Genomic DNA, 22567 nt, shown 5'->3' with positions numbered 1-22567 from the left:
CGCATCGTGCACATCGTTTCTGCATCCTGATCAACAACCCCAGGATAAGACGCCGCCTCCGCTTCTTGGAATGGCCTACCGCACCACTCCCAACCCCAGCAACCGCAACAGCAAAGCGACCAATTCATCATTCACCACTCCACCCCCGGATTGGAGCCAAAGCCATCCTTGCCGGCAGGCCCGATCATCCTCACGTATCCGCTTACCCATGATCTCGGCGGAATCGGTCTCTTCAGCACGCCCGCCGATTTTGCCTCGCTTTTGGCATCTCTGCTCCGTGATGGTGACCGTCTATTCTCCAGAGGAAAAGACAGTACTGATCTCCTCTTGGCGCCGCAGTTATTCTCTGAATATCCCAAGGCAGGAAAGGCACTTCCAGCCGGCCTGGGCGGGCAGATGAAGAGGGTTTTTGGGGTCGGGGTCGACGCCAGGTCTAGCAAAGTAAAACAACCGGTAGAACAACCAGAAGTAGAAATAGAAATCGACTATTCCCTTGCAGGTCTCGTAGCAATGCAAGACATCCCTGGCCGTAGAGCAAAGGACAGTGTGGGCTGGGCGGGTTTGCCGAATTGCCATTGGGTTAGTCCTCTCTTTCCCTTCCCTACTACCGGATACTTATGATGTTTTTTTTTTGCTAACGTCCGCTAAATGATGGAATTGGATCGACCGCGAATCAGGTATAGCAGCAGCACTGTTTACACAGCTGATGCCGCCGTCAGATGAGAAGGTTACGGGGCTTTTGATCTCTATTGAGGAGGCGCTTTATGCTGCCGCTGAAAATAAAGAAAGGAGTGTGAATCAGACGGTTGATCGGGGATCCCAGGACCGTAAGGGGGGAAGGGTTGGTGGGAGATTATATTCATGCGTAGGGCTCTTTACAGTCGAGGAGGATTGCTTGCCAATTCCTGCCTACTGATCTCATTCCATTTCCACCACTGCACTGCACTGCACCCCATCTCTGCTTGAATCTAGTGATCGAAGAGAATTCTGTTACGACCCCAGGCCCTTCTTTAGGAGCTCAAGATACCTATCGGACCATTCCCGTTTTCTACTAGAGTCCGCCAGCACGCATTTATCCAGTATCGCAGCGTTGCGCCAGAATACGAAGCCATATTGGACAGTCCAACTGCATGTCATATGGCATCTGACTCCCACCCCCTCTGATATGTTAATCAAGCTAGGAAGCTTGTCCAAAGCTAATTGCTCGACTCATTCCTTGGATGTCTCTTTACCATGATCTTGTACTCACCCCGAATCACCACCGGCAGTATCTCCACAGGCAACCAAGCAGCTGCAGAATTAGGATGAAATTAGGATGAGATTTAGAAGACCAGTTCCAGAGAAATAATAAGGTACAACGTTCAGCGACCCTTACAGCCGCCGATGCAAATCACTGGAAGCCACAGCCAACAATCTGTTAAACCGAAGAGTGTGTGTCGTAAAGGGATGTGATATGGATGAAACGGTATTGACGAAACAGCCAGAAGAACCAGTTGGTTTACCATATCCTCCTTCCCAATGAAATTGTTGCCTTGGACCAAAGGAAGGGTTTAGATTGATGACTTTAATAAGAACTTTTGGATTGATTGTGCATATCTATGCTTCCAAGCAAATCAAATACGCCTCCAATGCAAGTACAGTTCTGCATCACAAAAAATAGAGAGTAATAAAAAATAACGCTATCTATATCTTTGATATATCCGGTAAATCAAATCAATCATCAAAATGATAAACCAACAACTACCACTACCACTTTTTCGAAGACTGCTCAGTTCTTCTTTGCGAAGACCTTCTTGATACCACTCAGCACAGCCCCAATACCACCAAACAAGTACCCCATACCGAAAGACCACTTCCTCACCCGAACGGTGTAAATGAAGAAGTAAACAAGCACCCAGTTGATGATGACAAAGGCGAGGAAGATCCCAAAAGAATGCCACTTGTCGTCGGGCCGCACATTCAGTGTGCTCATGTACTGCGTTCCATTCTCGTACGGGCAGTACTGACAGTCACTCGTCGCATCCGGGTTAGCCAAGTACCCGGCGCCGGCGATGTTGTTCACGAAGTTGGAGGCGTAGTCGGAGCAAGTCGAGCCAGGAGGCGGGTTAAAGTGGGTCGCTTCAGTGGCGGCGCAGGTGATCTCGACGCTGGGGAAGACAGCGGAGATGGCGCCGCGGATCCACCAGGTTACCGGGTTGACATAATACATCCAGTATTTCCAGAAGACGGGGTAGTCATCGTAGGGGCGGACGACACCGTTGAAGAGACCAGTCATAACAAAGAAGAACGGCAGCACATTGGAGATAACCGTGAAGGAGGGGGCGAAGGCGCAGATCCATTGACCCCAGGATGCCATGAAGAGGAAGAAGAGCATGGTCATGAGGAAGACATAGCCCGAGGCGGATGCGGTGACAGGGAACCCCACAGCGAAGTACCACAAAAGGAAGTAGACTGTGGCGGAGATGATAGCTGCGGGAATCTCAGCGACAACGTTGGCGGTGCAGAAGGCGACCCACCCATATATTCGGGAGGGGTATTCGCGGGCTTCCCAGAGGGCGCGGTTCATATAAAACTTGGGGAGGGTGGAGTTGAGGAAGATGGGTGGGAGGAGGATGATCAGGAAGAGAGAGAACATGCGGTTTTGCATGGACGCAATGGAGTTGTCGAGCATCCAGAAGGTGAAGCCGTTGAAGATACCGATGATAACAGAGGTAAAGAGCTTGCCGTAGTAATAGGACGGGTCACGCCAGTACTGGGTAAAGACGCGACGAGTGAGAAGATAGCATTGGAGCCAAGTCGGCGCAGCGAATTCGTACTGCGCCGACTGGTCCTCGTTGGCTGTAGCGTCCCGGCGTTCCTTGTAGATCCGTTCAATTTCCTCCTTGACCTGGTGGCTTTGCTCAGAGGTACGCCATTCCTCGTTCCAGTCAACTGTCTTACCGTCGCGCTTGATGGGTTTCGCGGCGGTCTCTAGGATGAACTCGGCCACGTTCTTTGCTGGTGGGCAAACAGCGCCGCGGTCAGCGAAGTACTTGATCACGTCCTTGCCTTCTTTTCCGACGGGGCCGAAGTAGAAAGTGTTGCCGCCGGGATTGAGGGCGAGAATCATGTCAAATTGCTGAATCAGCATGGAGGAGGGCTGGTGGATGGTGCAGACAATGGCCTGCCCAGCTTGAGACAGTTTCTTCAGGAAGCGAACAATCGAGAACGCAGCCTGGCTGTCCAGACCACTGGTAGGTTCGTCAAGGAAGAGCAAAAGGCTAGGCTTCGCCGCCAATTCGACACCGATGGTGACACGCTTCTTCTGCTCGACATTGAGCGAGCCGATGATGGCATCTTGGATTTCTTCTAGTTCCAAAAGGTCGATGATCTGTTTCACGTAGGCAATCTTCTCCTCACGGGGAATGTTGCGGTCCTGACGGAGCAGAGCCGAGAATTCAAGAGCCTCGCGGATCGTAGCAGTTGCGTCGTGCAAGTCCATCTGTTCACAGAAACCAGTGCCCCTCTGAAAATCAGTGCTGAGAGGGCGGCCGTCCACGAACATATCACCTGAAATTACGCCGGTAGTCTGGCGCTGAGCCAAGGTGTTAAGAAGAGTCGTTTTTCCAGCTCCCGAGGCGCCCATCAACGCAATCATTAGTCCAGGCTTCGCGTAACCACTGACACCGTTGAGCAGCTTTCGAGTCCCATTTCCATAAGGCACAGTGAATTCGACGTTGTTCCAGGTGAAGACGCGCTCGCTAGAAGAAATACGGTTAAAGGCGGCTTCGTTGTTGCCTCCAGACTGCGTCACTGCATCGGCCTGACCGTTTTCCTCGTCGTTGGGCTTTTCCGTGGCGGCTTTGATTTGTTTGGCCTTACTGGAACGCTTGAAAACCAGCGCACCGTCACCGCCGCCGACAAAAGACAGAGTCTCCGTAGCGACGACAGTGACCAGCAGGTACAAAACAGTAAAAGCGATGACAACACCAAAGTTGCGCCAGAGGTGGTGACGCGTGAACTGGAATGTTGTACTCAAATAATCGCTTCCTGCAACGTCGGTTGAGCCGAGCTTGGATCCGGTGAGAGCGCAACCTTGGTACTCGGGGCTAACGCCAGGACCTTGCGGGACAAGCATGGAAGGATCGCAGGCCATGACTCGGTCAGAAAACTCATTGGACAAGACAGACTCATAACTGTACGATAGCGGGTTGACATAGAACAGCCATCCGAACCAAATCGAGCCATCGATGAGACCTTGCTTCGGAATGACATAACCGACGAACAAGACCAGAACGTTCAAAGCAATACCAGAAAACCGGACGGCATCGTCAATAGTCGGGGACAGCGCGGCGAACATGCGATACATAGACGTGATGCAGAAGGTTGTGGTATACACGAACAGGAAGTAAATCCAAAACTTGGAAGCCGTAGCATCGAGACCAGCAAGGAAATAGACGACGATGGTAAACGGTATACACATGCAGAGGATAGCCGGGAAGTCGACAACCACACGGGCAATTGCAACGGCGGACGGTCGATAGAAAGCATAGTCTTTGTGTCGCGCGACAATAGCACGTCCGGAAACCGCAGGCATCAGTTCGGTCAACTGCAGCCAACCAAGGAAGAGAATAGAGAAGAAAAGAGCGCCACCACGAGGGAAGGCACCGTTGGTGTTCATCGCCTCGCCATAGAATAGGGAAGAGACAATGAAGGCGTTCGAGATTATTATAAAGTACTTGGTGTAGAGAGAAGTCTTGTCACCCCAGAGAAGCCAGAACTCGCGACGCACGCAAGCAGCCACCTGGCGGGCGATAGAGACGGTATAAGGAGACTTCTTCGAAACAGTCTTGCTCTTGGACGATTGGACAGTCTTCTGAAAACGTTGGGTATCGGCACAGTTCGTGTCGTGGAGCTGATCCTCGTACGCCTGAACCTCGTTCTGAATACGCTTGTAGTACTCGCTCTGCCGGAAAGCAGCCTCAAGTTCCTCGGGAGTCTTCGGTGTCGATGCTTCGCGGCCTTCCTGAAACTGACGGGCGTTAGGGTCGCACAGCGATGTCAGGAAGTCGGCCGTTGTCGACTGTTCAGGGCAGTAGAAGCCAAGGTTGACAAAGTATTGCCGGGCGTGGTGTGCAGGGCCTTGGAATAGCATGCGGCCAGAGTCGATGACGAGCACCTTATCCATCAGCTCGTAAATACTCTCACCAGCCTGGTACAAAGTCACCAAGGTAGTGCGTTTGCTGACGTCGGTCATGATACGGAGAGACTTGGCGTAGTCCAGGGCAGTGCTAGCATCGAGACCGCGAGTGGAGTTGTCCCAGCAGACGACGGACGACTTGGTAGCTAGGGTTTCAGCAATACTGACACGCTTCCTCTCTCCACCAGAGACACCGCGGACGTACTCATTCCCGACAAGGGTGTTCTTCGTGTGGGTGATACCGAACATTTTCAGCAGGGCATCAATGATAATCGGAATGCTTTCCTTGTCGTTCTTCTTAGTCTTGTTAATCAAAGAGAACTTGAGCGTCTGCCAGACAGTCAGGTTTGGAAAGTGCTGGTCGTCTTCCTGGTTGTAGTTGACCTCCCCACGGTAGTGCTTATCCTGCTCAGCAGCGCTGAGACCACCGTAGCTGACATCACCTTCAACAGCAGCAAAAGCACTGCGGTCGTTAGCAATGGCCTTGAGGAAAGTTGAGCAACCGGCTCCGGGGCGACCAAGCACCAGCATCATCTCTCCTTCACGGACAGTGCCCGTAAAGTCATGGATCAGGTCACGCACAGGCGGCTTCTTTCCAAACCGCAGCTGAGGCACGAAGCGGCAGATAATGTTGTAAAGGTCCGGTCCAAAGGTTCCAATAACGGCATCAGGAAGCGTTCGAACAAAAGAAGCGCCGGTCTGAACGCCCTTGACCGTAAGGTTCTTGAAGACAACACCCACTTTCTTCGCCGGGTCTCCTGCGGTGGTACGCCGTTCAAGATGGCCGCCCATGAGGAAATCCGTCAAGTCAAAACCGCCATACTCGCTTTCGCCCTCCTTCTCGAAATCCTCTTCCTGAAGCGCCTTTTCGGGATCTTGGTGCTGGCTCGCGCGGGACCGCAATCGATAGGCGTCTTTGGTGGTCGACTTGGTTCGCTGCAAACTCAATCGGGTCAATTCCCTGCGCATCTCTTCATAGTCCTCCATGGCACCGCGGCGAGAGACGGGCTCCGTGCCCTGCTCTCCCCATTGGCCCTCAGACGAGGCATCAGTGTCGCTGCTGGTGCCGGACACCATCGTGCTGTCTGACGGTTCTTCGCCCGTGACCGTAGGGAGTTGGGTGAGATGAGCATTGTCGGCCATGATGACCTGCTCGCAGATTAGGTGATGGGTATAAAGTCCAGTCAATCAGATCGTTTCGTTCCGAATAATTTGTTTATGCGTGGTTAGGGGAGCGTAGAATTCAAAAAATATTTATAATCAGAGGCGTGATTATTATGTATAGCGGGTATAACAGGTATAAGGGTATAGCAAGGAGGTGCTGATATGTACAGAACAATTAGGCATTAAGAAAGAAGAGTGGAGAGGGTGCAGCCTTACGCCCATAAAAGGACGACGAGCTCAAGAGAAATCAACGAAGAGAGAAAAGGAGGGATTGATCAAAAGACCAGAGAGGGAGACCTGCGTCATGGTTATAAGGCTGGGGAGTTAGCATTACTAACTCCGGGCACGGCAAGGTAAGCAGGCGGCGGATTTGTCAGGATGTGGCCGAAACCGAAGGAAAAAGCACCCTGAATCAGACTCAGAATGGATAATGGATACCGGGTAGATCAGAGAGTGCCCTAGCCGAGGGGGTGCTGAAGGAAGAAGGAGCCATGAAGCTTGGAAGCCCGAAGAAACCACGAGAGAGCTGCCGTGGTCAGGGCGGCAACCGGTGGGGGGCGAGAAAAGAGCCCATGATTCATGATGACTACCTGAACTGCCATTGGGTGTTTCAGGTCATCCTCGTGGGTCGTTTCTAGATAGCGGATAATAGTGGAATCTGGAACTGTTTGGCGGATTGCCGAAGAAAATTTCTTGAAGAAAGAATCTGCGCGAAAGTGATTGGGTCGCACGGACTTAAGCATTGCTGACTCACTAGTCTCCGACGTATACTCCCTCTGCTCACTGAGTCTACCACTACCATATCACAAGGTAGTAGTATACTACAAGATAGCAACGACAGTGGAAGGAATCGACTCCAACTGAATCAGTCTGTCAGAATGATAACATCTCTCTAGTATAGAATCTAGACTCGATCAAGTAAGCACTGGGCCAGTAAGCAGCAGTTCAGTGCTAAGGCCGCAACTCCGAGAAGTGAATACTAATCCATCCGTATCAAATTCAAAAAGTCTCCGAATTGCAGCCGATCCTTAATCATGATTCAGGGTGTGTTTGCCTCAGAATTCAGGCGTACTATTTTCTGCTGCGGAATATTTCCAAGACCCATAGAAGGAGTATGCTTATGCCAAGCCTGCCGTCGATTCGGCAGAACTGCCCAAGGCGGGCCCAATGTGGACCCGCCTATATGTCAGTGGACCCGATGCGGCGTCTCGACTCGGCTACGGCTGCGGCTTGCAGTTACATTTCTGTCTGTTTCAGAATCAAAATAGACTATTCTATAAGTTTCTGATCGAGTCGGGGCCTCGTCGAGACCCTGGTCGGAGATCGAGGTATCTCCATGCTCTGACTCAAAGGGTCAGTCTACTGTACTCATACGCCACCGTAGTGCACGCATTGCCCATACTAGAGACAGAACGGGTTTGTGCGTAAGATTCAGGGGCGTACTTTTTGCTGTCTCCTGAATGGGTGAGACATTGGCGCGATTGCTGATTTATCTATCTCAACGACCCTTTGGTCAGCCCTGCAGAGGCAGTTGGCCTCGCATTGACCGCTACATGGGCTCGATGCTTCTATCTAGGAAACGTGATGTAAGGTGATAAGCTGCTAGGTCGGTGCGGTGCAATCGCCAAGCGGGCGCGATTGATAGATCATTTGCTAACAATGCTTGCTCAGAAGTCCACTGCGATAAGCGAATGAATGCGCCATCTTGTCTATACATGATGCATATTACTGGGAGCAGATCTGACCGCTCGGTTCAATGGTCATGGGTTCTTTTTGGCCGCCGCACGAGCGATGCGCTTCTGGACTTCTTCTTTGGAAAGGATCTTCACGGCGTCTTTTGAGAAGACGTAACTCAGGCCCGACCAGATTGTGGTCGCAGCAACAAGGTACCTGGCAAGTTAGTTTCTGAACCAATAAAGAGGAAAGGTAAAGAAAAGAAAGAAAAGAGAGAAAAGAAATAAAAGTAAAAGTAGTAAGAAAAAAAAAAAAAAGAAGAAAAAAAAAAAAACATACAACAGCTGGGATTCGCATGTGGTCACCCACCATACTACTAACCAGCCGGCGTGTGGCTTAAGTACGGCTGAGCGGACGGGAAGCCCTGTTCTCCACACCCTGTGGTCGTATGTACTTGTAGTACTTCGAACTCACTACTTGTACCGCCAGGGCTTCCCTGTGCGCCCAAACATAAAAACAAAGGCGGGAAGGGTAGACTTACTGAAATGCAGTCATTGTTTCCTTCAGCTGCCAGGCGTCAATAAACGCTTCCGGGACAACGGGAAGAGCTATCGCGCTCCCCACAAGCAACAGCTGCAACGCTGTGTTGACTTTCGAGACCCCAGTTGGCTTCACCTCCGCAGACGGGAGCGAAAAGTCCCAGTACCGGGCCATGGTCTTTGGCGGCGGGAGGGAAATCCAACGGTAGTAGAATGCGGATATCGCGAGACCAACGTCCCGACCGAGAATGATCACGGCGAGCCATACTACCCCTGTTAACCTTGGATTATTGACGGATGGACAGACTCACCAGGTATCGACCCGTTAACGGCAAGACAAGCCACACCAATCGTCATCAGCAGCTTATCCGCCATCGGGTCAATAATCGTGCCAACAACGGTCTGGAGGTTATATCGTCGTGCAATAAAACCGTCAACAAGGTCTGTGATGCCTGCGTAGGCAAACAAAGCCAAAGCTGCCGCATGGTGCTCATGCACCAGGAAGTAGCCAACCAGAGGCGCAGCGACCAGGCGAGAAAACGTGAGAATGTTAGGGATGGTGTAGATATTCTCATGTGCAGTAGGGAGGGGGATCCGTGAGAGGATAGGCGATCTCTTCGGCCTATACACAGTCAGGACCAAGCAGCCGGGACTGGGGTCAGGGTCAAACAGACTCTGCTGGTTTTTCTGCGTCGGTCTTCTTCGCTGAGCCTCTTTGCTGTAGCCTGAAGACCCATTGGCAGTCTCTGGTTGGAATTGAGCCAGGTCTCTTCTGAGAGCCCGCGGCTAGAGTGAATATCGACGCTCGATATATCCTTTCGCTGGATCTGCTATGCAACGCTTGCCAGCTGGGTATGGCGATGGCGATGCTCTTCCCCGTTTGATGGGAAGCAGGCAGCCGACATAGCCTCGACGCACGGATGGCCAATGAACATATTGAGCCTGCCATACTGCAGGCTACAGAGTCGATATGGTCGGGCTACCGGCCGACAATCGCTTATATTTTTCTTTTTCGATGAACTCCTCAACCTGGCTCTTTCCAGGTATAGAGTGCTATAAGCAAACAAAAAGTTTCATGTGCCCCAGTTCAAATTTTCAGACCATTTACCTCAATCTGTCAAAAATCTAGATATTTGGTCCAGGAAGAAGCTCTAAACAGTCCTTGCAGGCAAGCAAACAGCTCACGTGGACACTGAATTAGGCAGAACAAGGACGCTGAAGGAATTACTAACCGCAATTCGGTTATAGGGGAAATGAGATAAGAAGAAGAAAGGAGCGAAAAAAGGAAAAGGCAAATTAGAGATATATAGAAGTGAAAATCAAAGTGAAACTATACAAAATCGCCAGACGATGGAAGCTTGATCCTCGGCCCGGAGCGGAAAATCTCGTCCCGGTCAGGTGACATCATCTTCATCCTAAAAGCACCTTTGATCTTGATAAGCACATCAACAGTGTGCAAGTAAAGCGCAGCTTAACTTTTCGTCTGTCTACGCGGATTACAATCTATTCTTCTATGCGCTTGCGCAAGTTCGTCTCGGAGTCTGCAACCTCGACGATATAAAGGACTTCGGAGAGGGCCGAATCTACGGAATTTCGTCAAACCATATGCTCCGGATGTAGAAGACGGCTAAGAATGCTAAGATTCGCTCCTGAAGAGATATAATCAAATTTCATCTTATTGAGATTCAAGGGGTTACACTTGAGGAAGGTGAACCTGCTTGCGTCTGATCAGGCATAGGCTGAACATCTGTTACACCATCATCCCAGTCATGCTGAGGAAGTCCTGCACATCGTGGACATTTACTGGGAAGGCAGCTCTTATGTATGAAATTGGCTAGGTCCCTCTTGGACCATCTGTCATAAAATCGAGCCCGTTCGTGGGTAATCGCTGTCGTGGGCTCTATGTGTATCACCATGCGAAGCACCTCTATATAAATCTACCCCAACGCAGCCATCTCGGGTTCGACCCAATGAGATGAACGAAACAAATACAACGTCCAGAGTGAGAAATCCCCCAAAGATTATGAGTATGAGCTGCTCAAGTGAGGCAGTAATCTGCCCTGCTGCTAACAGTCCCATGGGCGCTACTCTTGCACCTGACAGCGCTCACCTGACGAGCCTCACAAGATGTGCAGCAGGACTAACACAATGACCTCACCTTCAAAGACCGTCCTTAACATCATCTACTTATTCCTGCTACCAATGCAAAGTTTTCTATAGCTGCAGCCATGGTGCTCAACCATCTCACAGCGCCGATCCTCACCACTGCGCCAAAGGGAGCACAGAATTCGAGCCTACCAAGAGACGAACCGTGCGACCCAAACGTTCCCGACCAGCGCCTCAGCATCAACAGACCCTGCATCTACGAGCGTCGCCTCCCTGGAAACGCCTATATAACAGCCCATATCCAGCGCCTCCAGCACGGTCACTACTCAACCTCTGCCGTTTCAGACCGTGACTTCGACCATGTCGACTTCCTCGCCGTCAACTTTGTCTTTCATTCACCGGACACCAGGAATCACCGCTTTAAGGCAGCGACAATCCGCGCGTCTCTGCGTTATGCCGGCTACAGCAGCAGAGGGAGTGTAAGTCCCCCCGGCTCCCATCGCAAAACAAACCACCCCCACTTCCTCAAACATGCGCCGCACTTTCTCCACGGCTCCATCGTCCCGGAAACTCTGCAATGGAGCTATAGTCTTTCAGGCTCATTAGGCGTCGCACAGCTCCCGCTCTTCGCATCCCTCTCGCCAGCAGCAGGTCTGAATGGGCGCTTCAACCGCTACGAGATGATGCGTATTCAGGGCTCTGTGCGGAGCGAAAACGGGATCCCCGCTAGTCAGATCGTATGGACTATGGAGGAAAATAGTCTGCAGCGCTCGGGATTGCCGCGGGAATTCACGTTCGCCATGTTAATTGCAAAGCCGGGGGCTGAGAGCCGGGTGCAGTTTGTGCTTGAGATTGAGCCCGTGCTGCAGTGTTGGATCTTGGGCCAGTACCCGGGCTGGTGGGTGAAGCTGTGGAAGAGATATCGAGCCGCTAGACGGAAGAGGGGGGTGGATTTTCGGGTTAGTGTCGGGCAGCGGTTTGGAGACGAGTTGAAGTCGAGATCGCACACGCATTCGGGGCTGTCGAGGAGAGGGTTCAATTTTGCGAAGTTGGTTGCTGGGTTGGACGAGTACGTGACCTTGTCAGGGGGCAGGGTTATGGTAAGTCCCAGCCGTCTTCTCTTGGCCTGGCCCAAAGAGGCTAAATTGGATGCTGATATTGTGATAGGCAGCGGCTGGAGGAAGTTTCATCCCGCAAGGGCCGGACAGCCCAATGCCACTGCCGCCGCCGATAGAAGACCCAGCGCCGGCCCCAAACCCCTACCCATTGCCAATGCCATACCCAGGCCAGCGACCTGTAGACGAAGTCCCATACCCTTTTCCAATGCCACCCGGACAGGGTTATGAGCCAGGACGAGCCCCTGAGCAAGAATCACGGCCACGACAACCCCATCACCAATCCCGACGACAACACTCTACACCTCTTCGCCCCCGCGAAGAGAGAGCATGGGACAGAGGATCGAGTGACTTGCATACAAACCTCACGAATGCACCGAAAGTGCCTGCCAGGACTAGCAGCAGCGGACAGGGCAGTACTTCGCGCACCAAGTCACGGCAGGGACATCGGCAGCATCAGAAATACTGGCGTTAGTTCCGTTCACCCTTAATTAGCATAGCGAGGCGTGTTATTAGAGGGAGGGCTGTATTTGGTTGCTGGCATTGTTTTCTAGCCCCAAGAGCATTTGGCTAGTTTGTCTTACCTGCTCAAGACTGTCTACCTTAACAATTCTTCATTTCCTCATTTCTATGCCGTTATGTCACTTCATACTTTGCTGTACTTTTTACATCGACTACCAGCATGAGTATGGCCAGTTCAGAATGCATACCTGCGCTGCACTGTAAAGACTCCGGAGACCAAATTAGTTACCTGTGAATATCGCACAGATATCAACTTTCCTAGCGTCCCATGATATTATGCGGATCCAGCCGTACCTTTGTCCCATTCACATCCCATTCACCTCGCTGCAGCCGATCCTCTCCCATAACGGTGCCGCAATCAAGGTTTATAGATTCCTTCGACTGGATTCTGAGCATGCCTTGAATCTTATCCAGTTGCCCATAAACCCAATGGAAATAGTAAGTCTAACACTCCAGATATTATTATATATATTCAGTCAACTGGCGTAAATGATGAGCATATCCCCCGACATCGATACCCGCGCCTTCCCCTTTTTCAATTTGAGTCATCCTGGTAGCCCGGCTCCCTTGCCTGATGCATACGTGAGAACGAGACGAGGACTTTGTTGCGGCAACCCACATCCACTTGCACTTTTAGGGACACATGCATACCGATACTCCGTCGTGTGCTTCATTCGGGGTGGAGTACAATGATGTTACGGCAAATAGCCACGCGCTCCAACTGGCGACGCAAGGGGCAATCTCCTCGATTTCCACCTGCACATCAGCAGCAGAAAAGAATCCTTATTCGTGGCAGGGAATTGCCATTGACATTTCAAACATGCCGCTGTACTGCACGAGACAGACCCGCCACGCGAGCGACGAGCTACGGCGTTCCAGTAAGGAGTGATACGACGTTCACACCCAACTCCAGTACGTAACTGCGCCTCGGCTACGGTAGCTGCCCCCTCACCACGCCCTTACTGATTACCTGCCCGCGGTCATGCTCACGCCCACGCCTATGCCCACGCCCAGGTCTACCCGAAGGTGAGGAGTCGCAAGAAGTCAGGTAACTAAGTAGGTACCCAGCCCTTGAATGTAGCCAGTCATCGCACAAAATTACCTTAGTCGTTATCTAAACTCGAGCGTGGCTGACAGGTTGGACCCAATAAGAGACGGTAGCCGAGTGAGTGGATATACTTTTGTAGCTACTAACTCCTACTATCGATGATCCATCATGGGAGATCAATCTGGGTAAGCTCTAGTGTATAATATAGACAGACCCAGGCGACGGAGAGAAAGGCAATTCTCAAAAGCCGCCAATGGGGACCCCTCAATTCAATCCTGATAACCAGGTAATGACCAGCTGAACTGAGCTGGCCATATAGTACCTTCTATGCGATGTGGGCTCTCCCTTGCATGAATTCGTATGCCTGCTGCTACTAACATGAACCATCATATGTCTAATATTGGACTTAGTCGGACGCGCACTGACTTTCTGAGCTTAACCCTGCAGAGGAAGAAGAAGACGAAGAAGAAGAACACTATCTTACATCACTAGTAGAGTATGCTGCGGCTGAGACCGAGGACTCTGGATATCAGTCTGAACGATGTTGACACTAAGGTAGTGCTTGGAGAGCCCAGACTCTGCTTCATGATTCGGATTCGCACAGGATAGCAAGAATAGAAACAAACGACAGTAGGGATATGCTGCAACAGCTATAAAAAAAAATCCAGATAACCGCCCGAACCGACCCATTGCTCGTAAACGTGTCATAGCCAGCAAACGAAAGACAAATGCCCAGAAGCCCTCCCTATGACCGGACACAAAAGAAACAAAATGGCTCAACAATCAGTTTTGGTGCGTGTCGTGACATCGTAGAAAACCCACATTAAACCGCCGACATCTTTCTAAGAGCTGTGCATCGTCCGGGTATTCATCCATAGAGATATGCGAAGTCTATGCCCAATCTGCCGCCCTTGAAAAAAGACTATAGGGGAATCACGCGGAATGGCATAGAGAAAGAAAGAGCAAAAAGATAGGGGGGCATAAGCAACCGGCAAGAAAAAAGTCGCAAAAGCAGAAGACCGGGGTGTATGCAAATTAAGGTATTACATCGGCGGCGGAGCAGCCGCCGCCCAGGTCGTGACTGGGTAGTTGGCGTGAGTCGCAGGCACTGGTGCACTGAGATAGTACTGAGGTCGATCGCCTCCAGGATAGAACTGTGCCGAGATTTGGTGCGAATCGCGCCGGGGTATGCTGGCATCAAAGCTCATTCCACGATGCTCCAGGGGCGAATGAGCCGATCCATCCAGCTGGCTTGCCAGACTGAAGCTGCTTCCCCGCGAATATGCTGGTGTCGATGGGTCCATCGGGGAAGTCGCATCGGTTGCAACACTTCGCGAAGAGATCGAGGAGTTTCGGTAAGCAGCCTGACTCTGATCTGACTGGGACCGTGCCCGCTCGTTTATCGGGTTCGTCAGAGGTGGAATGCCGGCCTGCAATGACGAAGATAGCGCATTGTGACCAAGCGGATCGAAACCGGTGCCATACGGGCCCTGGGCCCGGAACTGAGTATAATCTTCTTGTTTCTGGGGCTGCGGCATATGCGTTGGCGCCGTGGGCGTAGGAAGGAAGGCCTGCTGGGTAGGACTCGGCCCGCCGAGCGTGAACGTTGCAACCTGATTAGGCTGCGTAGGATGCGTCACCGGTGCGTAGTGGTGCTGCTGCATGTAGAATTCCTGTTGAGGAGCCGGTATTGAGTACGGCGGAGTCGGCACCATCTGCGAGCGATAAGGGAAGAACGGATGGGATGGATCACTCGTAACCTCCAATCCCACATGTTCCAGCTCGTCAATTGGGGCGCGGAAGCTTTGCTTCTGCGTCAGCTCTGGACGGGGCCGGACGTATTTGAGCGCCTCGACCGCTGACGGCGGCGCCAGCACTCCTCGCGTCACGTCCTCCACGCTATAGTACGAAACAAGGTGATGTGTCACGCCAGAAACGGTAACGCTCATCGTCTTCTTCACCAACCCCATCTCCTTGAAACCATACGAATCCACCAGCGAGCCGACCAGCGCCCTCTCGATTTCCGACTGATGCGTCCTCTCTGCTCCATAACCACTGGCTGTCGGTGACGGAGAGTAGCTGCCCCCGTTGCTATCCTGTCGCGCGTACGGTTCCCCGGGCCTCCCTGACGTGAGCGGGCGCCGGGTCGTTTTCTTCATCGCCCGCTTCTTTTCACCCGGAGGAAACGGCTTTTCCAGCTCGCGGTAGACGAGGAAGTTACCCAGAATGCGGCTGGGACTCCACGTTACGCCGTCCGTCCATCGCTTGATCCCGGATGAATTCTCCTCGTAAATAAAGACGGCCCCGCTGCGAACCAGATGGCTGCGCTCCCGATCGTGAGGCCGACGAGGCACATGGTGCAGAACTCCGGTTAAGCATGCCTCAAAGAGAATCAGAGCGTCATGGGTAGTCGCAACGTAGCCGTTGAAGGTCGGCTCCAACACGGTCGAATTGCCATTGACCATCTTTCTTGAGTATTGAATCCTCCCCTCGTATTCTTATTGTGGCTGACTTTAGCTGCTTGTAGGTTCGAACCTAGTTGAGAATTGTGGACTGAGGTAAATCGATTTGAGTTGCAACCCACGCAAGGTCTATGATCAGAGTTCAGAGTTTGAAGGCCGCGGCGATCACTGGCAGGAGAAAAGAGAAAAGAGATATCAGAACTGGAGAGCTGGCTGGTAGCAGGGAAAGAGCGAATGTGGAGAGGCTCTCCGGCAGCTGGGCTGGGGGGACGACCCTAGGAGCTCAAACAGCTTCCCTTCCGGAGAGTGTTGGGGGGAGTGTAAGATATCGAGAGAACGAGAGAGCTAAGGACGCAAGGGAAGTTAGGATCAGAGTAAATAGAGGTAAGAGTTGGCGGGGAGGGAGGCAAAATAATAAGCTCTCTAGGATGCGAAGAGGGAGGGGGGATGTGTGTAAAGGAGGGGATCAACCTCCAAAAAGTGAAGTAGCGAAATGACAGGTCCAGGAAGCTCGCAAGTCCAGCAGGCGTACCAGAGGACGAAAACCACCCAAGGGACCAAGGGTGGACTGGCCCAGCGTTTAAAGCTTCCCCCTCAACCACAAGCCACAGTTCAGGGTGTAGCCAGAGTCGGATCGACGCAAGCACGGACGCTGGCAATGAATCTGGCCCCGATGGCGGATGGAGCTCTGGCTGGCTGGTTCCACGGGACCTGATCGAAATCGCAGCAGAGACGAGCAGATTGAGGCCGCGGGAATTCCCAGCTGGCTGTCAAGGAAGCTAAGTTAATTCTCTGCAGAACCTAATATGAGATAAGGACTGGACTGGACTGGACTGGAAGTGCCGCGCAAGAGACGATGGGCGGTCGATGACGCTGCCCGGTTGGCGGCCGGCGGGAGAGCGAGGCGATACGAGAGGAAGGGAAAGGAAAGAAGGAAAGAGCAGAGTCAACAAGACATCCGGATTGCTGAGGGCCCGGCCACGCAGATGATACTGATGATCTGAGAGTGCTGGGAGTCTAGAGAGGCGCTTTCTTCCTCCTACCAGTGACCAGGTAGACCTACGTAGTCTAGTCTTATAAGATCGGACGGGCCACCTGCATGGGCCCCAGCTAAGTGAGGAAATAGGAAACGCGCTATTCGTTTATTTTTTCTTCTACTGAAACGAATAATAATAATAATAATAATAATAATAATAATATTAATCAAAAAATAAAAAATATTCAAAACAATAAACCGATTAAAATTCCTCTTCACGACGACCACCACCACATCAAAGGGCCAGCCGATGGGCGAGCTAGCGTATGAGCCTACGACCGAGATAGTGCGGGTGAGAGGCAGCGATGGGCGGCGGGGCGACCCAGAGTCGGTGACCAACCAGACTGGCTGCGGCGGCACTAACGATCCCAAGGAGCAGGAGCACCGACTGCAGTGGAGCTGCAACTATTTGGTTCCAGCTATCATCTGGAGATGCAGATGATGATATGACAGTCGGGCAACCAGCCAATTACTAATATATAATCATATATGACCTACTGCATTACCTGCTCTATACGGGGTGCAGTGGTCAGTGTCGTTGGGCAATAATGATGATCAACGATGCGCGCGCTGCAGCGAAATAAGCCGAAAACCGCCCGGCTGGGACTCGTGAGCAGTCGTGTCGAATGGTATCGACGGTACCGACGGTATCGACGGTAATGAAGGTATTGAAGGTATTGAAGGTATGGAGGGTATTGATGGTGATTACGGGCCACGGGCTGAATAATACGTACTACGTACAGACGACAAGGGACAAGCTTGACCGGGGCTCGACATGGGGAAACAGGAAGCAGGTACCGACACACCTAGTCTCGTTCAGTAGGAGGTATAACACCACAGTCGGTTTTATTCTAATTATTCACCCAACCAACCACCAACCCACCGACCGACCGACCAACAAACGGGGTCGAACGGCGCTGACGAGGTCGCGATCTCCAGCCTTCAGCAACTAAATCGCCAGATAGATTGCATACTACTCCAGCGACGGGGCTGTGGAAGACTGATTAGACTGATTAAGACGATTAAAGACGATTACACGATTATTCTGATTTGGGATTGGGACGCCTAGTCGTAGCGGTCATCGTCCCCAATTCTACCATGGGTTGGTCGCTAAGCTGCCCAGGGGTGGAGCTGGTCGACTGCCCGCGCCGACTGTGGTTGGGAAGAGGGGGAAGCGGATCTCGCCCAGGGCAGCAAAAGCAAGCCATTCCATTTCCAACCATCCCATCCTCAGTCCTTACACATGGACATCACCATCTTACATCAAGTGTTCGTCAAGTGGTCATCTATTCGTAATTTCATACTGCCGGGGTCCAACCTCGTCCACGTCGAGGTCTCCCCGCGATGATTCATTCCACCGTGGGAATCGAACCCGCCTTTTCTTCAGATTCCATTCTCAACTGGCCAGCGTTATTTGGGGGATTGAGGGCGAGTCCGAGATCCAGCACTCCAGGTGGATCGGCCGGCTGCGACTGCCAATGAAGCCGGTGTCCCTGGCGGAGAGCATGAGATGATGTGCGCTGCTCATCGCATCGAGTCTCTGGGGCCCTGGGCCGCACTAGCTCTCTTAGTGCGCTTAGGAGCGGAGCCTGAGTACGGAGTAGACTGTGCGCGTTAGCCTCTGACAACGACCGTACCCTTGGTCGTCTCGTATGGAATCCTGAATATATGCCTCATCCAAGCCTGCCCCATCGCCTCAGTTGTTATTGTTGTCGAGTATCGACCTTATCGCCAGAGCAAGAGGCATCCGTGTCTGGCGCCCATGGAACCGTCCTGTGAGGTCTGAGAGTTCCTGGTCGCCGGGTGCCAGACCCTAGCATGATATCAGCTCTCGTAATCTCCCAGACTATGTGTCTTGTGATGGAAACCGCCGGTCCCATCCAGGCGTTGAGACTCGGCGAAGAGTGGGCTGCGGGCTCGAGTTGTCATTTTGGGGGTTAGCAATTCTGGAGTAACTACGGAGTAGGCCCTGTTTCGCATCCATTCTCCTCGTCCTCCACATCAAATAGAAACTCAAGACGGCCTGCCTTCTAAATTTCACACCAGAGCCCGTCCGAAATCATTTCGTGGCGTCCCAAAATGGCAAACGCCGCCCGAGCTCTGCAAAAGCCTGGGGAAGTCTCGAGGGGATTCGCGTCTACTCGTATCTGGACTATGGAGGATACTGACGAAAACAACGTTTTCGTGCATGAGCAGATCTTATGACCGTGGCTTTTTCAGGCGTCTTCGTCAGCTTCCAGAAAACCGGTCATGGTTGACACCGTAACTGCGACAAGAAGAAAGGATGTGACCGCGAGACCTGCGACCAGGTGCCCAACCAGCCCAGAGGGACTTTAGCAAGGGGACTGTGCGCACCTCTCCGACTAGCCTCAGTGGTAGCCTTGCAATTTTGCGATCGAAAATCGAAACCGATCCTGTCTAGCCTTCTCCCTTTCTTTTTCCGCAGGCCGGCTTCCTCAATGATCTGCACCGCTTCCAAGCTCCAGTCAAAGGCATGTTGATCACTATTGGATTATGCTTGGAATTGTTGAGACCATGATGCTCTCAGTTTCTGAGAACCGTCGGGCGAAGTCGGGTTCAATAAACTGCATACACTGTGGACGAGGGGTGAGAGACCAGGCGTCCCTGAGGACCGCTATGTCGATCCCCTTTACTAGCTGAGTCCACGCTGGGTGGATTCGCGTATAGAGGACTCCTGATCTCTCTTACTCTTACAATGGGCGTTTCATCACAGAGAAAATACTAAAAAAGATACCAAGTGGTATTTAGGTTAGAGAGAGGTTCCACACAAACATTGGGGCAACCGGCGGCCAGGGGTCTGGGAGATTTAGAGTTGCCCGGAGGGTGAATCCTCGGTACATGCCAGGATTCAGGGCCCATTTTGTGAGCTTATATTGGGCCATCACAAAACTTTCGCGGGAGATCCCCAGTAGATCCAGCAATGAATTCGAGGACCCTTGTTAGACGGTGATATTTATCAAAGGGCCGTTTGACGGCAGGGAATCAACAGAGTATTCCGCCATCCAGGGCTTCGGATACCAGATTCTAAAACTAAAACCTTGGGGACCCCGAGGGCCAGGGATAACAGCAGACAGCGGATGCCGGTCAAGTCCCAGCGACGCGGGTGAAAGGGAGCGATCACGATTGGCGCGTGCTTGTCGAAACTCAAACTGGGCATGTAGTAGAGTTGGGAAACGTCTTTCTCCGGGGAAATGGGTCCTATCATTCAGGGCGCGTCAGCTGGCGCTTAGGCAGTGCGATTGCATCTGCTCGCCCGTTAAATCTTGACCCAACGTTGGGTTGTCGACCCTTCGACAAAACATGCAGCTTTTTATATGCGAGTACCGGGGCTACCTGGTCGAGTTGCATGACAACGGGAAGAGTTCACTGGCCGCTTGACAGAACTGCAGCGAAAGCTGTCGCACTATGCCGTATTATTGCATGCAGCTGCAAAAGTAGGATAGAGAAACGTCTTCTGACTCGTACACACTGTTAGTCAAGTGAGTAGAAGCATGAACCACTGGGGAAGCAGTCTTTTATCTTGACATCTCGTTGTCACGCGAGGACTGGGTTGCCCTCATGCTTCGCTTGAAGAATATTTGTGGCTGACGGGACTGGAGGGCTAATTTCCACGTGCAATAGTGCACCCTCAGGTGGTCTACTGGTGTGTGCGCCTAGAGAGAAAATGGGCTTGGCCAGGGCCTACTCAGCAGGAACCGGGGGGCAGGGAGTAGTGCGCAGTGGTCGGATGCAGCCAGCGTAAAATAATATGTACGGAGTACACCGTTTGTTGAGCAAGAGAAATGGCCGCTCCAACTCTTATGCTTATTATTGGCCTTCGTGCCAATGGCTTTCGTATCCAGGATTGACGGTTTAGCGAATGGCGAGCAAGAACCGGTGATTCGCCCTGCCTTGAGTACAGTGGTAACGCCACAGATCATGAACTGTCACCGAAACCGGCAAGAGCCAAGCAGCCGCGAATCCGCCAGATCTTCTCTTTTGAGACGGAAGTTTAGAGGTCTGTGGCAGATGATTGGGTTGTTGTACGCGATGTCTTGAGGGAACATTGAGGGAGCTCTCATGCACAGTTCATGCCTCTATCCGACGGACTCTGATGAAGAGAAAGAAAATGTGGCGCTGATTCCGGTGGCAGCTGTCCAGTGCGCTAGAGCTGACCGGGATTAACGCCGAGAGGCTGGTGGGATGGAAACTAGGAACAGGTGATCATGTCTCGCAAGCTAGCAACTGAAGCAAAAGCACCAAAAGCCGACGGGGGCCAGAACTGAGCGATGGAGACGGAGGTTGTGCGGGACAAAAAAATAGCTAATGCTGTGAACTGGGGCGGATTGACAGCGGACACGAGGTCACGAAGCCGATCGGTATCATTGGAAGAAGGAAACCCCGCGGCGATGCGGCGATGCGGCGATGCACCCACGGGTCTCGACGACCAGCTGAAGCGTGAATAGTGGCAGCGAAAGCGATTGATCGGCCGATGCAGGCAGGAACAGTGGTAGTGGTAATGGCAGTGGCACAAATGTAGGCGGCTGGTTTGAGTAAGAGGAGCCCAAGACCAAGACCTCGCACCAGGCTCACTTACCGGGACTCACCTCGAATGGCGTGGCCAGTGTGTGCGTACACTGACAGACTTGGCTCCCACACGGTGACCGAAGGATCCCCAAAAATCATCCATCCAGACCCCCTGGTCGGATACGATGTCCAGACTGATTGGATGGCTGCAAGTTAAATCCCACTAAGCAATTTCCCATTGGACTGGCCCCCGATGCATTGGACTGCTGGAATGGGCGACTTGGCAGGGTATTCCTTCGTGATAGGTTTCCAAGGAACAGGCTTGCAGGAGCTAGACAGCTGCTAGACACTCTCCACACGCTCGTGTCTTCGCCTCCACCTCAGATCAACTACTCGTACGGGATTTCGAGTCCCGCGCAGGACGTCCTCTGGAGTACTCAGAGTACGGAGGACAGTCCCGGTAAGCTGTAATACTTCGACTCACGTGCCCGCCAAGCATTCAGCCGGCGCTCTCCTCGCAGCTGGCCGATGCGCAGGGCGCGGGTCGATCTGCGCCTTTCCAGCAATGGGAACAAGTCCGTCGGCTTCTTCTTGAGCTGAGGGTCTACAGTAGTCCAGAGTCTAAGTCGACGGAGTACGGAGTAGATGAGACAATCGCACTGTCCACAAGTCTCCGGAATCCGGACGAACAGGTCCAGCAAGGCAACCAACCCGAGCGCACCCCCACAGCTGTCAAAAGGACCAGCCTTTCTTTTCTTTTTCCCGCCTTCCAGGTCCTCCAGGTCGCCGCGGATCCTGAGCTAGTCGTAGTAGTCTCCTGCACTGACTGTTGTGCCACGTTGACTGCCAAAGTTCGAGCAGCTTTCATGTGAATCCTCGAGTCTCAGAATACTCCGACGCGTCGGTGAGAATGGGATGTTCAGGAGAATGGACAGGATAAACTATGCCGATCCAGATTGCGCGATCTCTGCCAAAATCTGCTGCAAAGTCAATTAAATTAATCTCTCCGGATCCGAGTTTCCAACATCGAGCCATGTGGTGACTATCGACTGCTAGAGCGGCGCGATGCTTGGCTGGGCTCAAGTACGGGGTACTCCTTCGTAGTCGAGGTACCGGGCCTCGTCCACTACGATGATCGTCAGTCATAGGTCGTTCAGTGATAGTGCAGCCTTGATCTGCTTACCCCGTATCTGTG

The 22567-nt window shown here is 52.3% G+C and overlaps 5 protein-coding genes across 5 annotated transcripts; 1 reads left to right on the top strand and 4 right to left on the bottom strand.

Moving 5' to 3' along the window:
• Positions 1–1563: 1563 nt before the first annotated feature.
• On the bottom strand, positions 1564–7041 carry atrF (ABC drug exporter AtrF). The gene has a single exon (XM_073737320.1). It carries the CDS (start codon positions 6320–6322, stop codon positions 1769–1771), a length of 4554 nt encoding a protein of 1517 aa, XP_073594766.1. The 5' UTR covers positions 6323–7041; the 3' UTR covers positions 1564–1768.
• Positions 7042–7571: 530 nt separating this feature from the next.
• BDW70DRAFT_138948 (cardiolipin synthase) lies at positions 7572–9874 on the bottom strand. The gene is made up of 5 exons (XM_073737319.1): positions 9231–9874; positions 8868–9178; positions 8559–8823; positions 7787–8233; positions 7572–7684 (listed from the first exon to the last, which is right to left on the bottom strand). The coding sequence occupies exons 1-4, from the start codon at positions 9503–9505 to the stop codon at positions 8104–8106; spliced, it is 981 nt and encodes a 326-aa protein (XP_073594765.1). The 5' UTR covers positions 9506–9874; the 3' UTR covers positions 7572–7684; positions 7787–8103.
• Positions 9875–10629: 755 nt separating this feature from the next.
• BDW70DRAFT_138945 (uncharacterized protein) lies at positions 10630–12548 on the top strand. Its single transcript, XM_073737318.1, has 2 exons — positions 10630–11762; positions 11830–12548. The coding sequence occupies exons 1-2, from the start codon at positions 10785–10787 to the stop codon at positions 12250–12252; spliced, it is 1401 nt and encodes a 466-aa protein (XP_073594764.1). The 5' UTR covers positions 10630–10784; the 3' UTR covers positions 12253–12548.
• A 1230-nt stretch (positions 12549–13778) lies between these two features.
• Positions 13779–14222, bottom strand: BDW70DRAFT_75029 (uncharacterized protein). Its single transcript, XM_073744759.1, has one exon. The coding sequence runs from the start codon at positions 14053–14055 to the stop codon at positions 13828–13830; it is 228 nt and encodes a 75-aa protein (XP_073594763.1). The 5' UTR covers positions 14056–14222; the 3' UTR covers positions 13779–13827.
• A 160-nt stretch (positions 14223–14382) lies between these two features.
• BDW70DRAFT_151297 (camp independent regulatory protein) lies at positions 14383–15812 on the bottom strand (the record flags this gene model as incomplete). Its single annotated transcript, XM_073739275.1, has 2 exons — positions 14383–14428; positions 14476–15812. 2 exons carry the CDS (start codon positions 15810–15812, stop codon positions 14383–14385), a joined length of 1383 nt encoding a protein of 460 aa, XP_073594762.1.
• Positions 15813–22567: the final 6755 nt, after the last annotated feature.

The sequence above is a fragment of the Aspergillus foveolatus genome, assembly GCF_047715535.1.
Source record: "Aspergillus foveolatus strain CBS 279.81 unplaced genomic scaffold BDW70scaffold_34, whole genome shotgun sequence".
Taxonomy (NCBI): domain Eukaryota; kingdom Fungi; phylum Ascomycota; class Eurotiomycetes; order Eurotiales; family Aspergillaceae; genus Aspergillus; species Aspergillus foveolatus.
Note: the sequence above shows the minus strand (reverse complement) of the source record. Positions and strands in the feature narration are given on the sequence as shown.

Bases quoted from the DNA above. Each gene is read 5' to 3' on its own strand.
- atrF (XM_073737320.1), bottom strand. From the start codon at position 6,322: ATGGCCGACAATGCTCATCTCACCCAACTCCCTACGGTCACGGGCGAA.
- BDW70DRAFT_138948 (XM_073737319.1), bottom strand. From the start codon at position 9,505: ATGGCAGGCTCAATATGTTCATTGGCCATCCGTGCGTCGAGGCTATGT. The intron at 8,824-8,867 runs GTGAGTCTGTCC...TAACAGGGGTAG, and splicing joins CGTTAACGGGTCGATACCTG to TATGGCTCGCCGTGATCATT. The intron at 8,234-8,558 runs GTAAGTCTACCC...CTAACTTGCCAG, and splicing joins GAAACAATGACTGCATTTCA to GTACCTTGTTGCTGCGACCA.
- BDW70DRAFT_138945 (XM_073737318.1), top strand. From the start codon at position 10,785: ATGGTGCTCAACCATCTCACAGCGCCGATCCTCACCACTGCGCCAAAG. The intron at 11,763-11,829 runs GTAAGTCCCAGC...ATATTGTGATAG, and splicing joins TGTCAGGGGGCAGGGTTATG to GCAGCGGCTGGAGGAAGTTT.
- BDW70DRAFT_75029 (XM_073744759.1), bottom strand. From the start codon at position 14,055: ATGACACGTTTACGAGCAATGGGTCGGTTCGGGCGGTTATCTGGATTT.